This window comes from Branchiostoma lanceolatum, chromosome 3, assembly GCF_035083965.1.
Source record: "Branchiostoma lanceolatum isolate klBraLanc5 chromosome 3, klBraLanc5.hap2, whole genome shotgun sequence".
NCBI lineage: Eukaryota > Metazoa > Chordata > Leptocardii > Amphioxiformes > Branchiostomatidae > Branchiostoma > Branchiostoma lanceolatum.
The window spans coordinates 7,356,878-7,369,069 of NC_089724.1; the positions used below are offsets into that span (position 1 = coordinate 7,356,878).

Below are 12,192 nucleotides of genomic sequence, written 5' to 3' on the forward strand. Positions count from 1 at the left end.
TCAGCACTATGGTAATTAAGTGAAATAGAAGTTCATAACAGCTAAGGTTCTATCTAAAATGACTACCAAATGTCAAACAAATCAACAGCTACCTCATCCGTATTATTCTGGTTTCCGCATTTACAACATTTCTTCCTTATTTTCCTGGGTAATTTTGCTAAAATTCATGAAAATTCCCATAGTTTTGTGCCGAGGGGCGCCACTTTCCACGTCCGTGTTGTCTGAATGAAGTCGATACTGAACAATGGAGCATTTGCTACTGTAACAAAGAATCGCTGTTTTGCAAACAACATCAAGAGCCTCTGTTTACATCGGGGATAGAAGTTTAGTGGCGAGTGTTTTGCAAGAATCATCTTACCGCGCATAGGAGCCGCTGCACGGTATTTTCCATTACAATGAACAGAAAAATTCGAATGCCGGGTTTGGAATCTATGAAGTCCTGTTCATAAGACAAAGGCCTTGTATATATTAAATGAATATTTAAAAATAACAAATATAAAATATTTCTTTATTTATCAATGAAAAAAAATGATATTCATAAATATGATATTGATAGATTAATATAATATCAATATATATTTTTGATATTCAATATCTAAAAAGAAAAAAAAATCCATGCACGGAGACGAACCCGGATCTTCTGGGTCCGAAGTGCTTCGCGTTGCCAGATCGGCCAAGCTGCGGTACGTAACTATTCACTCTGGACGTAATGCTATAACCTCACTATATGGTATCATTTATGCCGATTTTTGGTCGTTTTCTTGACGAAATCATTTTTTTTCTTCTGCAATCTTGTGGAATAGATGTAATATGGTCATTTTTCAGGATATCAAAGTCCGAAACCACAATGCAATGATATTTCCGAACAGTTGTAGCAGTTACATGCGGTCGCCGTCCTGTGTCACATGCAAATCTAGCCTGCCTGCATTTTCGTGCTCTCTTGCCATATAAGGCAACGGCTATACAAGGATTTGAGAACGTATTGCCATATAAGGTCTTATTGTGTGCGACACAGTGTTGAACCAAGCTTCCCTGGTTCCTTCCTCCTTGCTTGAAGGTAAAAGCCAGGACAATGCGTTCCGGCGCGCATGCGCCGAAACGCAAAAAGGCCAGGTAGTGACAAATTTAAAGGGAGAAAAGCCTATAATGATATGGTCTGACATCTTGGATTTTGACAAATAATTTTATCATAAAATTAGTATGATTTATACATATTAAAACAATAAAAGTTAAATCAAGTTACATATGATGTGATTAATGTAGAAATTTATGTGTGGTTTTGCAAGAAAACCTGAAAACTACAAATTTAAGTTAAAAATGAAATCAGCAATTTTTGTATAATATGCTTATCAGAAACCAGTTGCCATGGCAACCAAAAAATTGTGATCTAGCATAAACATTATGAAATTGTTGCCAACTAAATTCTTGGATTCACCAGTTTGGTGGTTCTAGCATAAGCCATTCAGGAGGTATGCGACATGAAAGTTGGCGCGGACCTCAAAAGCCCTCCCCCGGTCTGAATAGGGTTACTAAATAGCTCGCTACACCACACTCAAAATGGCAGGCACACCCTTATTTAGGTATTCCCCTCCAGAACATTTGCCCTTGTGGCATTTCATGTTCTGCTTCAGAATTTTCAAATTCTGACCCAATGATCCAATGGCGGCACTGCTAATCACTCGACAACTGCATGCCACAATGTCAGCTCTGTGTAGGTCAAAGTCCATCCATGGTGAAAGCATCTTCCCCTTTCTTGCTTCAGAAAAACTGCAACATGAAGATCAAAAAAAGGTCATTGTACGAAATTGTGCCTGTAAAATCTACACAAATGTGCTAAAAATGTACACACAGATAAGTGATTGTTTAAGCCTTGAAGACTGTTGTTTTATCACAGGCCAATGATGCTGCAATCATGGACATGTTCTTTAATCTCCAAGCAGATCCAACGGTTGCAAAGACCGTATCCAACTAGCAAGAGAAGCAATAAAAACTTCTCCTGCCAGTTGGATACGGTCTTTGCAACCGTTGGATCTGCTTGGAGATTACATGTTTTTACCTTCCATCTGTTGCCACAATCCATACAGAAGACGAATGGCGATGCAATGGGGCCATCTGCTGAGAAACCTCGGTACTGTAAGCAAAAAAAAAAAAAACACCTGTCAGCGACTGTCATTTTACCAGATTCTCACATCTGCTTTAGCCATCTTGTGGCTACACTTGTTAATCCACTTGAGCATTCAATATGAACTTGAAGTCTTAAAGCTTGTCAATGATTCTTCTGATGTAAATCTAGCAAACATTTTTGCTGTAGACATGCATGACTAAATCTATGTTGACATCTGTTCCTAGGAGGTATGATGTTAATAGCTAAATTCTTCTTCTTTTCTTCTTGGGTTTTGAGGCTACCAATTTCAACTTGCTGAAGAATCTGAAGGTTTGGACCGTCACACACCGGGGCATGCCCCTACTCTTTTTCGAAAGATGTGGTGGATCTTTAACGTGCGTGGGGTTACAGTGGCTCTTCCCAAACACGGGACCTCCATTAAATGCCTATCCGAGGGACGTCCCTTACCTAGGCTAGGTACTCATTAACACCTGAGTGAAGTTAGCAAGGTCGTGCTAAGTGCCTTTCCCAAGGGCTCAAGATTGGTGACATGGCGGGATTCGAACCCCTGGACCGCTTGGTTCGATCTGAGCCGTTGCGTCATGTGACCCCAGATTGCATCGTTTCCTGTAACAGATCTAATTCTTCTCCAAGACTACCTGGTTGTAGCAGCAGTTCTCCCTCCCACAGTTCTCACATTTGAACATGTCCGTCATAATCCCGTCAGAGTGGGGAACCTGTCGTCTCTGGATGGACTCCTGTGACACCTGCCGGCGAAACTTCTTCACTTCTTCTGAGGCCATCTCCTGAAATAAGAAAGGGTGGATTTTCTAACCAAACGCTTTAGCTCAGCAACGTAGGTATGTATTCTGGAAGGTCTAATAATAATTGTACCTAAGTGTCAAGATAGCTTCAAATTGAATATTTCATCCTTTTAACTCATTTTCATCTATATTATAATGGTGTGCTCTACATTTTGACTATTATTATCAGGTATATGACCACTATAGACACAATTCTTAAAGGGAAAAATTCAAGGATCGAAAAAAAAAGTGACCACTATACCCAGGGGGCTGCTTATAACACAGACTGGGGACCGCTTATGCAGGTTTGACTGTGCATGTACACATGTACACACATATGGCATTATGGTGAAGATATAATAGGTGATATTGTATTTGCACCAATTGGTCGAAGTCTTTATCAAGACCAATGTTTTACCCTGAATTCCTTACTATTTAGCACATGTAGTACACTGAATTAGCAGTTCAGCACCCCATTCTCTATTGGTTACAGAGTTAGGCAGCAGGGAGAAGGTTAAATACCTGAGCTGACATGGTAGCTATCTGTAGAGGTGTGATCTCCCCTTGTACCACCCTCCTCCTCAGCTCAGGGTTCCGAGGGTCCTTCAGATTAGCCGCACGGCTCCGGACCCTGTTCTTGTACTTTGTGCCCGTGTTCTTAAACTCACAGAAGATATGTGAGGCTGATGTTAAGGTTGGATGATTTCAGCGATGTTAAAGTCTTAAGCAAGAACTTAAGAACTTAATTGTTATTTTTTCCAGCCCCTACCAGAGTTGTTTTAAAAGCAAATCTTTAATCGTGTAATGGGGATGTTACTGCAATTAGATAATCTACTTACTTAAGTGTTAAGCAATATATAACTGATTTTCTTTCTTACAACAACTTATCTTGATGTTGACACGTTGATGAAGGTTAGACATCCAGGTAATAATGACTATGTCAAGTTACTAATAATTTTTAAAGCAACTGGATATGATTTTGGAAACGGTTAGACATTTCAAGTAGCATCCACTACATTTTGTCAGTGACACTGAGCAAGATTTGTTGATGAGCAGGTTTAACACAATGTTGACAACGCAAAAACTTTCTAGATCTTGATTTGACCCATATAAAGGATATGATCCTCAATGCTGGTTGCCAGTTCTCTCAGCACCTGCACATTACATGTTTGTGTCTCTGTTTCCAAGGCCTGCACCAGTAGCTGTCTGCATCTTTCCCTGACTTCATCCAACCTTGGCGGCTCATTTCCTGATGAACATTCCGTACATTTGTCCCCAGTCCTTGGTCTTTCATGAGGAAATTTTTCAGAGCAACTTGGCCTGACTTTCATACATTCTGAGGACGAGGTCACCTCTACATCCGCCTCTTGCATCAAGGCTGAATTTCCTTCAGGTGGCAAAGAACTTTCACTTATTTCCGGATCACATCTGTGATTCAGATCTTTGGCACCCTTGGCTTGCGCATGAGAAGGGCACTTTTGTCTGTCCACTGTTGTAATTCTGTTGTCTGAGGTTATTTTCTGTGGTGTAAAGTCATTTTGAAGACTAGAACAACTTTCTACATAGGGTTTATTAACATTGTCTGATGCATTGGCTTGGAATACTGTCTCTTCATTGGACACTACAATTGTGTCACCTTTCCCACAAGAACCAAGGGCATCGTTCTTCTCTTCTTCATCATCAATGTGCACTTCCCACGAGGCACTGCTTCTCTTGAACTTGACTTTGACATGAGGATGACTTGGGGAAGATTGGTTTTCAACTAGACCTGGGGAATCTTCAGGACTTTCAGCCATAACTGTTGTTGTTGTCCTTGTTTTATGTTATTATAATATCTCGCTAGACATGGTCGCTTCCAGGGCCTGGGGTTCACTTACCTTATGTCAAAGTTTTCGTCGATAATCTCTCTTGGTATCTAACTCTTGGTGACTTAGGAGTTGAATAAATCAAAGGTTCAAACAAAATTGTCCGTTTTCCATCGCGTCTTAGGCATTATAAGCTATAACTTAGTACAAGCCAAATAAGAAAGGTTTTGAGCACCCGGCAGTGCAAACCAATGAGGTTATTTTAACCTTGTGCAAACTACATTCACAAACAGCATGAGACCCTATTATATAAATACAAATGTTGTTGTTTTTTGGAGGGGGAGGGGGGCTAAACTTAGTCGAAAAACTGAAATCCAAGTCCAAATCCAAGCAGTAATGTTACGAACCTACACTTTTCACACCATGTTTTTGTAGTATCATCAACAGAAGGGCTTGCATCGCCTATGTAGGAGCCACTATCAAAGTAAACACTTTAGACCCCCAACCTTCTCAAATTTCTCTGTGTCCGTCAAAACCATTATTCCGTTCGCGCCATAGGTCACAGAGGTTAACAGACGAGTTTAAAATGTAAAATGGGGATATATTCTGAAAATGAGTGCATTGCAACCAAAATAAAGCCTTAAAGACACACAATGAAAGATAAAGTTTGATATAAAAGTGTTATTAAGTCTTTGGTCATCATAGGATTGTTTCTGATGTACTTTGTAAGCTGATTTTGATGTGTAGGTTTTATGAAACCCCTATATATTTTGGAATTATCCACCATCTGCAGAACGAACAATCATGGCGGCGGAAAGTTGTACGACGGTGGGTTCGCAGGTTTGTTCACCTTTTAACGTATCTTTGAGGAAACTTTGTGCAAGAAGTTTCCACTGAAAACATTCTATAAGGTATAAAAATTCATTTGCATGCCTTTTTGGTGGTTGGTCTTCGCTCACTCTTGCGAAAACGGCGATTTTGTGTGGAGAGAACTTTGCCAAAGAATCGGCCAACATGTCTTGAGGCCATGAGCTACTGGTAGGTCAAGTTTATATATATATCATCAACAGAATCGATAACTGCTGGTTTTAAGGCTTAAAGATGATAGTTGAGAAGCTTAAGCATCCTATCTTAGATTGTACATATGGTGACATAGTTCCAAGCGTTAGCTGCTTGTCTTTAAAAGGGCTGTGGGCGGGGCAACTGAAAACAGGCTAACTTTGCAACTGATATGTTTCGCCATGATATGATATGTCATCAAAGGTCCTATTTTGTTTTTCTTCTGTCATGACCATATTTGCAGAATCATGGCTGTGCCCAATGTCAGCAGTTATGATTATTTTTCATGATTCTTCAGGACGAACTTTGTACTAGTTTGGTTGCTATTGCCTACCACATGTATCATGTTTGTTTGTGACCTATTTAATTGTTATTCTTCGGACAGGCGATAGTGTCTGCTGAAAAGACTCCTGACCACCGATGCCATCCAAAAGTGACCTCACCGAGCCATTGACACAGATATATCTTAAGACGTAGTTTGATAAAGGAGAAAGATGCCATTGTGACAGTGGGTTGAAGAAGAGACAGATAAGGAGTGGTCTAAACTGGAAGAACATCCTACCTGACCATAAACTCTACTGTACTCTACCGCACTGAAAAGAAGAAAAACAATTGTTTTTCTTTGGACAGGCGATAGTGTCTGCTGAAAAGACTCCTGACCAATGCCATCCAAAAATGACCTCACATTGACACAGATATATCTTTAGACGTAGTTCGATAAAGCCAAAAAAAATGACCGCACTGAGGCGAAGGAGGGGCTCCGAACTTCTTCCGTTGTTGGGGAGGCCAGTAACAGCACCGGATACATTCACGGAGACAACAACCTTCCTCCTAGATGGAAACTTTCTCTTGTCGTTTCCCTCCCTTCTGCATGCCCCAAAAGTACAGGAAGTGCCAAAATCCAGTCTTCCAGAAATCATTCCTATAGAAGCCTTCGATCAGAACACGCCAAGGGAAGGGGAAAACTTACACAGAAAAACCTTTCCACAGCCATCAGAGACCTTCCGTCGCGTCCAGGCATCACTGCCCACAATATACCCTACGACAGTGAGCGTTACACAGGGTGTACAAAATAACAACACGAACAGTAACAATGAAAACAACACAAGTCGTGAGTGTGAAGAACAGTACTCCAGTTCTACAGACCAAGAAACTTCTGACTTTGAAGACAAGACGCAGAAACAAGACAGCCACACGCCGTTGTTTCCCTGGTTAAGCAGCGAGGGTGAAGATACTTTCGAACCAGACGCGGGGAGACAAGTAGCTTCAGCCGGTAGCTTAATCGGTAGAAGCGCCGACTCTGACATCCAATCCCCCCTGCCCCTCCTCCTGAGAAGACGTAAAAGCTACGACCAGTTACGACCAAAGTCCTGCCTCCACAAAAGATGGCGAATGCTCGGCGACGGCCACAAGAGAACTCACAAAAAGATCAAAGTCAACTCACTCCTAACCAAACTATCGGATGTTGAAATCCATGTTGATGAGTACATCTTTCTCTCGTGTAGGGATGTCCTATCGACGCACAGCGACTTTTTCAAGGCTATGTTTTCGTCGGGAATGCGGGAGAGCCTTGAAGGCAAGGTCACCCTCCATGGCCCCCTGGCTTCCATGTTCAAAGTGTTGTATGACTACATGCATGGTGAGGCACTTCAACTAACAGGAGACAACGCTCAGAAAGTGTTTGAAACAGCCGACTTCCTACAAATGACGGAAGCGGTGGACTTGTGCATAGATTACATGCAGGACAACCTTGACACTAAGAACTGTCTGGATGCGCTGCAGCTAGGGGAGATATACACTGCTACCAGGATCAAGAGCGTGGTCTACTCATTCATAGACGATGAGTTTGTGGAAAAATTTATGAAGATAACACCATTCGAGTTTGACGGGTGATTGGAGTTGTCAGGGTACTTGTCTCCATCTTTAAATTTTTTCCATCCAACGCATTGTTTGGGAACCAATGTTGTTAACCTTTGGCACACTGAAGTAGCCGTTTGGTACCCAATCCCCTATTTTGAAAGTTAAAGAGGTAGACAGCTGGGAAAAGGATTAAATATCTGTTGTTAAATCTGTCATTTTGAGCTTACAAAAATATATCCATGACATGTCATAATTTACAATTTAATGCTTTTGAGAAAATGGAGGAATTATCTTGAGTTGTCTTGACATACTAAAAGTAACTTGCTTTTATCAAACATATCATGATATTGATTTTGTTTACTGTCAGAAAGTGTCATGGCTAAATTGACCAATCATCATCATACAGTCTATGTCAGCTATACATATCAATGTGTTATGATGTCGTGCAGTCATTGTTGCTTTGCTTGCTCATATTTGTCATGATGTGGAAAAAAGTTTTTGCTGTGAATTTGTGCCAAATGATATATTTTCCAGTGTCTGCTGTTTTTATGTAATATAATGTATTTTTCTACTGTATCTTATATATTTTTGCCATGGTTATTGTTTGTTATTGTGACAAAAGCAAAAGTCATGACAGTCTTATGGTAAAAAAAAAAGTCAGCTATAATGTACATACATGTACATTGGTTGATATGCCTTTATGAAAAGATTTCTGTTTGTTGCCAAAATTCCAGTTCATATCAGAATGTGCCAATTGCAAGTTTCTAAAGCCTTTGGAATAATTTGTCTCTACCATGGTTAACTGCTGTACATTGCTAAATGCCATACATATGCTTTACATGTGTTATGAGAGTGACTTAAAGCCATAATAAAAGTGACATTTCAGCTTGGCCTACTATCAACATCCGACTTCGTTTTTTGTTTCAAGGCATCCTCAGTTGAGGTGAAGCATGATGCTTTTTCAAGTAACTAGTGGTAGTGCAATCTAGTCGCTACGACTACGCCAAGCAAATCGGGTCACCCCTACTCTTCTTGATAAGTGTGTTGGGTTCTTTTGCGTGCAGAGGTTTGACGCTTGAGGCTAATCGGAAATGACGAATGCTATCCCTTACAACATGTCCGAGCTGGAGTCGACTAGTCACTTGAGATAAATATATGACAAAATCATATATCACTTCCCTTAATATAATGTGCTTGTTTATTCCAGAAATACCAACATCTTGTGTGAAAATCACAGTCAATGATTTCTATTCTTTGACTAATACACTGACTTTCTAAAACAAAGTTTTCCCATTCAGGTACATTTGTTACTAATTGAAATTTTTATGTGCTATATCATAATATATGTTGTGCAATAGTGCATTGGTGAACATTGTTTACTGACCTCGCATACATTGTACATCATAGAATTACAAAGGAGATGACAAAATCAGCCTGATATAGATAAATGTATTTTAGAACTTTAACTTAGAACTCCAAAACATTGCAAAATGACTTTATGTTCAAACTAACAGTTCAAGAAGTGTGTTCTAACAAAAATAAATACAATGTTGTGTATGATGAACACAAAACAGAAGAACATGGAAGAATGGTGACTTAAGCTCACTATAAACACTACAATGCTTGAGGTATTGTGGTGAAAAAAAGGACACTAATTCTACTGTAAGCCACAAGCTTTTGCAGCTGCAGGTTAGTCTGATATGTAGTTCATACGTCTATTTAAAGCCATCCAAGTATTAGTAATTTGAACAAACATCGATAGAAAAATTTGAACCACAAACTGGTTTCATCGTAGGCAGAATTTTGCTCACAAATTGTCATTACGAACGAACGTACGTAAAGAATTGAACATGTTCCATGAACGGTGTCTAACGGGTATTCACTTCCCGCGGGCGGCCCGGCACCCACACACATGTCGTCAAACGTTTCCGGATATCGCTATACAATGTCCCTTCCTAAGTTGCATATAATACAAAAAAAAGGCTTATTTTGTACTTATCTATCGTAAATCAGTCAGATTCTTCCAGGTTCGGGGGAATGTTGGTCAAATGCATTATTATTCTTTACCGACGTGCGCGGTGACATAAAAGTTTGTGAGCAAAATTCCCCCCTATGACAAAACCACTTTGCGTGGTTCAAATTCATCAAATGAATTGACAGCCTGTGCCATCAACCTTAAGTACTACGTTGTTGTATAAATTGTATTTTAAGTACTTTGGGGTGGACAAAAAAGGATGAAGGGGGGGATAGAGATAGGAATCAATATCAAGTAGCACAAAAAGGTCTTATATAAATTAGCAGAAAAATTTAATCTAAAAACTGACAATATGATAATAAATAACAGTGTTGCAAAAATCATCACCCCCAAACCTTCCTAGTCCATACCTTGACTGCTAAACATCTTTGGCCCAAGGACTTGGCAATTATTGCCACATAGGAGTACATGTCATGTATTATCATACTATTCAACATGTAAATAATTTACTTTTTTTGCAGAGATATGCTTTCATTTTATTCTGACTAACTAGATTTGGCCACTCAGTGTTGCAAAATATGATTCAATGCAGAAATTTGCACAATCCCTACAACGTGTATGCACTACTCCACCCTCGACATTTGAAAACAAAATATGTCTGTGAGTCTCCTCATTCACATTAAAAGCAAACAAGATATACAGAAAAATATCACGTATCTAAAACGACTTTTTATATCTTATACATCATCATCAGATCATCATATTTATGCTCCTGATAGAAAATATTTTTTTTGCATTTTGGACACACAATAAAATCTTATTCTTCTTGATATTTCATAGAACGAGACGGAATAACAATGAATCTACCTGTACAACACAGATCTCAGAACTATCATGTACATGTATGTAAACACGGGGCTCGAAATACTGGGTGTATGTGCACCTTTGTGCAACTAATTTTTGACTTTGGATGCACCAGTGCACCTACTGTAGATATTTTTGTAGCCTATTGAGGAAAGGTACTATACTGTACACTAGGGGTGGATACCGGTTTGCTGGACCTGATTCGGACCTGTATAACATCCAAGAACCGAGTCCAAAAAACCTGAAAGCCAAAAACCTGAGTCAAAAAAAACCTGAACAAAGTACTGCCGGGGTAATTCATTTTTCTATTTTGTTTGATGAAAAGTGTTTTGAGGCTCCCCTCTGACAAAAATGCATTTGAAGTAAGTGCAACATTCAAATATCAAATACTGGTTTGTCCTGAAAGTCTTCTAACAAGAAACTTTTAGTTATGCATGTCAGCCTTAATTCTCTATGCTTGATATTTGTTTAATAAAACAAAACATGTCAACTAGACAGGATCAGGTCCAGGTTCAGGTCCGGACCTGAACCTAAATCTCTGGACCTAAACCTGGACTTGGACCTTATCAAGCCGAACCGGTATCCACCCCTACTGTACACTAGTAGACCAAATATGCTTGGAATTTAAGTGTCAGAAAAAGCAATAATAACCTTTGTTGTACCTTGATGTATTACTTGTTTAAGAATTCGAAGTTAGCTATATAATTTCAGACTGGAGTTCTTAAGAGCGGCAGTAGGTTTAAACTTTGTAAATATGATTTGCTGACATTCTACTTTATTTCATGTTGACTATGCACCCAAAATTCTTCCTGTGCACCTAAAGTTATGGGGTAGGTGCACCAGTGCACCTATTCCCAAAAATGAATTTTGAGCCCTGAAACACAGTAAAAAAAATAAACAAAATCACAATGTTATAGGTTATAATCATCAGATTTTGATTTGGTCCTCAAACACTGCGATGAGTAACATGATCCCAATGCCCACCAGAAGTCCGAAGGACTGCACCAAGACTGGGTTAGCCGGCCCCTGGTCATTTTTCTTCTTCTTCTCGTCCATGTGGCCGTGGCTGTGTCCGTGACCGTGGCCAAGCTCTCCGTGGTTGTTTTCGCCGTGATCGTGCTCCGCAATGACCTGCGGCTGGTTGGGATGTACCATGTCCGGCAACTGGATGGGGGGGACGAAGATATAAGATCTCAGCCATTCTGTGATTTTTATTTCATTTTAACAGGCTGGTGATATATCTAATTTAGAGCAATACAATCTCCACAGTTAAATCCATTCCAAACCACATCAAGCCATCACATTATTAAGTAAGGACATGTTGATTTGCTTAAATATGGATGACATCCACATGCCCATCAATTTTTGTCCGTTTCCGACAAGTTGTCGGGAGAATATATGAAAATATGAAAACATTTCTGAACAGAAAATGGATACTAATGTCATGGAATGCCAAAGTCACTTCCAAAGTCAAACTCAAAGATGTGAAAAAAACAAAAATGAAGAATCTATCATTCGGTATACCATACTACCGTATGTGTGTTACTCTTCCTGACCACATAGATTTCATAATTAAGGGCAACTTTTCTCTTTGCCAAACTTTTTTATTATTCGCACTCTCGCATCAGTTTTGGGGTTCCCAGAGGATGTCATCCATATAATCAAATCAACATGGTCTAATTGACGACAAAAAAGGCTAGATGCACCAATCATACAATACAT

The 12,192-nt window shown here is 39.6% G+C and overlaps 3 protein-coding genes across 9 annotated transcripts in view; 1 reads left to right on the plus strand and 2 right to left on the minus strand.

Moving 5' to 3' along the window:
- Positions 1-691: 691 nt before the first annotated feature.
- On the minus strand, positions 692-5,295 carry LOC136429934 (transcription elongation factor A protein 2-like). The gene is made up of 5 exons (XM_066420116.1): positions 4,023-5,295; positions 3,430-3,579; positions 2,764-2,910; positions 2,057-2,131; positions 692-1,767 (listed from the first exon to the last, which is right to left on the minus strand). Exons 1-5 carry the CDS (start codon positions 4,701-4,703, stop codon positions 1,759-1,761), a joined length of 1,062 nt encoding a protein of 353 aa, XP_066276213.1. The 5' UTR covers positions 4,704-5,295; the 3' UTR covers positions 692-1,758.
- Positions 5,296-5,479: 184 nt separating this feature from the next.
- On the plus strand, positions 5,480-8,533 carry LOC136429933 (uncharacterized). 4 transcript variants are annotated; one of them, XM_066420112.1, is made up of 2 exons: positions 5,480-5,552; positions 6,157-8,533. In XM_066420112.1, the coding sequence occupies exon 2, from the start codon at positions 6,504-6,506 to the stop codon at positions 7,662-7,664; it is 1,161 nt and encodes a 386-aa protein (XP_066276209.1). In that variant the 5' UTR covers positions 5,480-5,552; positions 6,157-6,503; the 3' UTR covers positions 7,665-8,533. The 4 variants fall into 4 exon arrangements, with proteins under 4 accessions (XP_066276209.1, XP_066276211.1, XP_066276212.1 ...); XM_066420114.1 differs by having other exon boundaries at positions 5,491-5,540; XM_066420115.1 differs by having other exon boundaries at positions 5,536-5,623.
- A 269-nt stretch (positions 8,534-8,802) lies between these two features.
- LOC136429923 (zinc transporter ZIP10-like) overlaps positions 8,803-12,192 on the minus strand; it is a 29,766-nt gene continuing 26,376 nt past the window's right edge. For all 4 annotated transcript variants that reach the window (XM_066420093.1, XM_066420092.1, XM_066420095.1 and 1 more), the window contains exon 9: positions 8,803-11,634. In XM_066420093.1, coding sequence (XP_066276190.1) covers positions 11,398-11,634 — 237 coding nt within the window. In that variant the 3' untranslated portion in view covers positions 8,803-11,397. The remainder of the gene's footprint in view (positions 11,635-12,192) is intronic.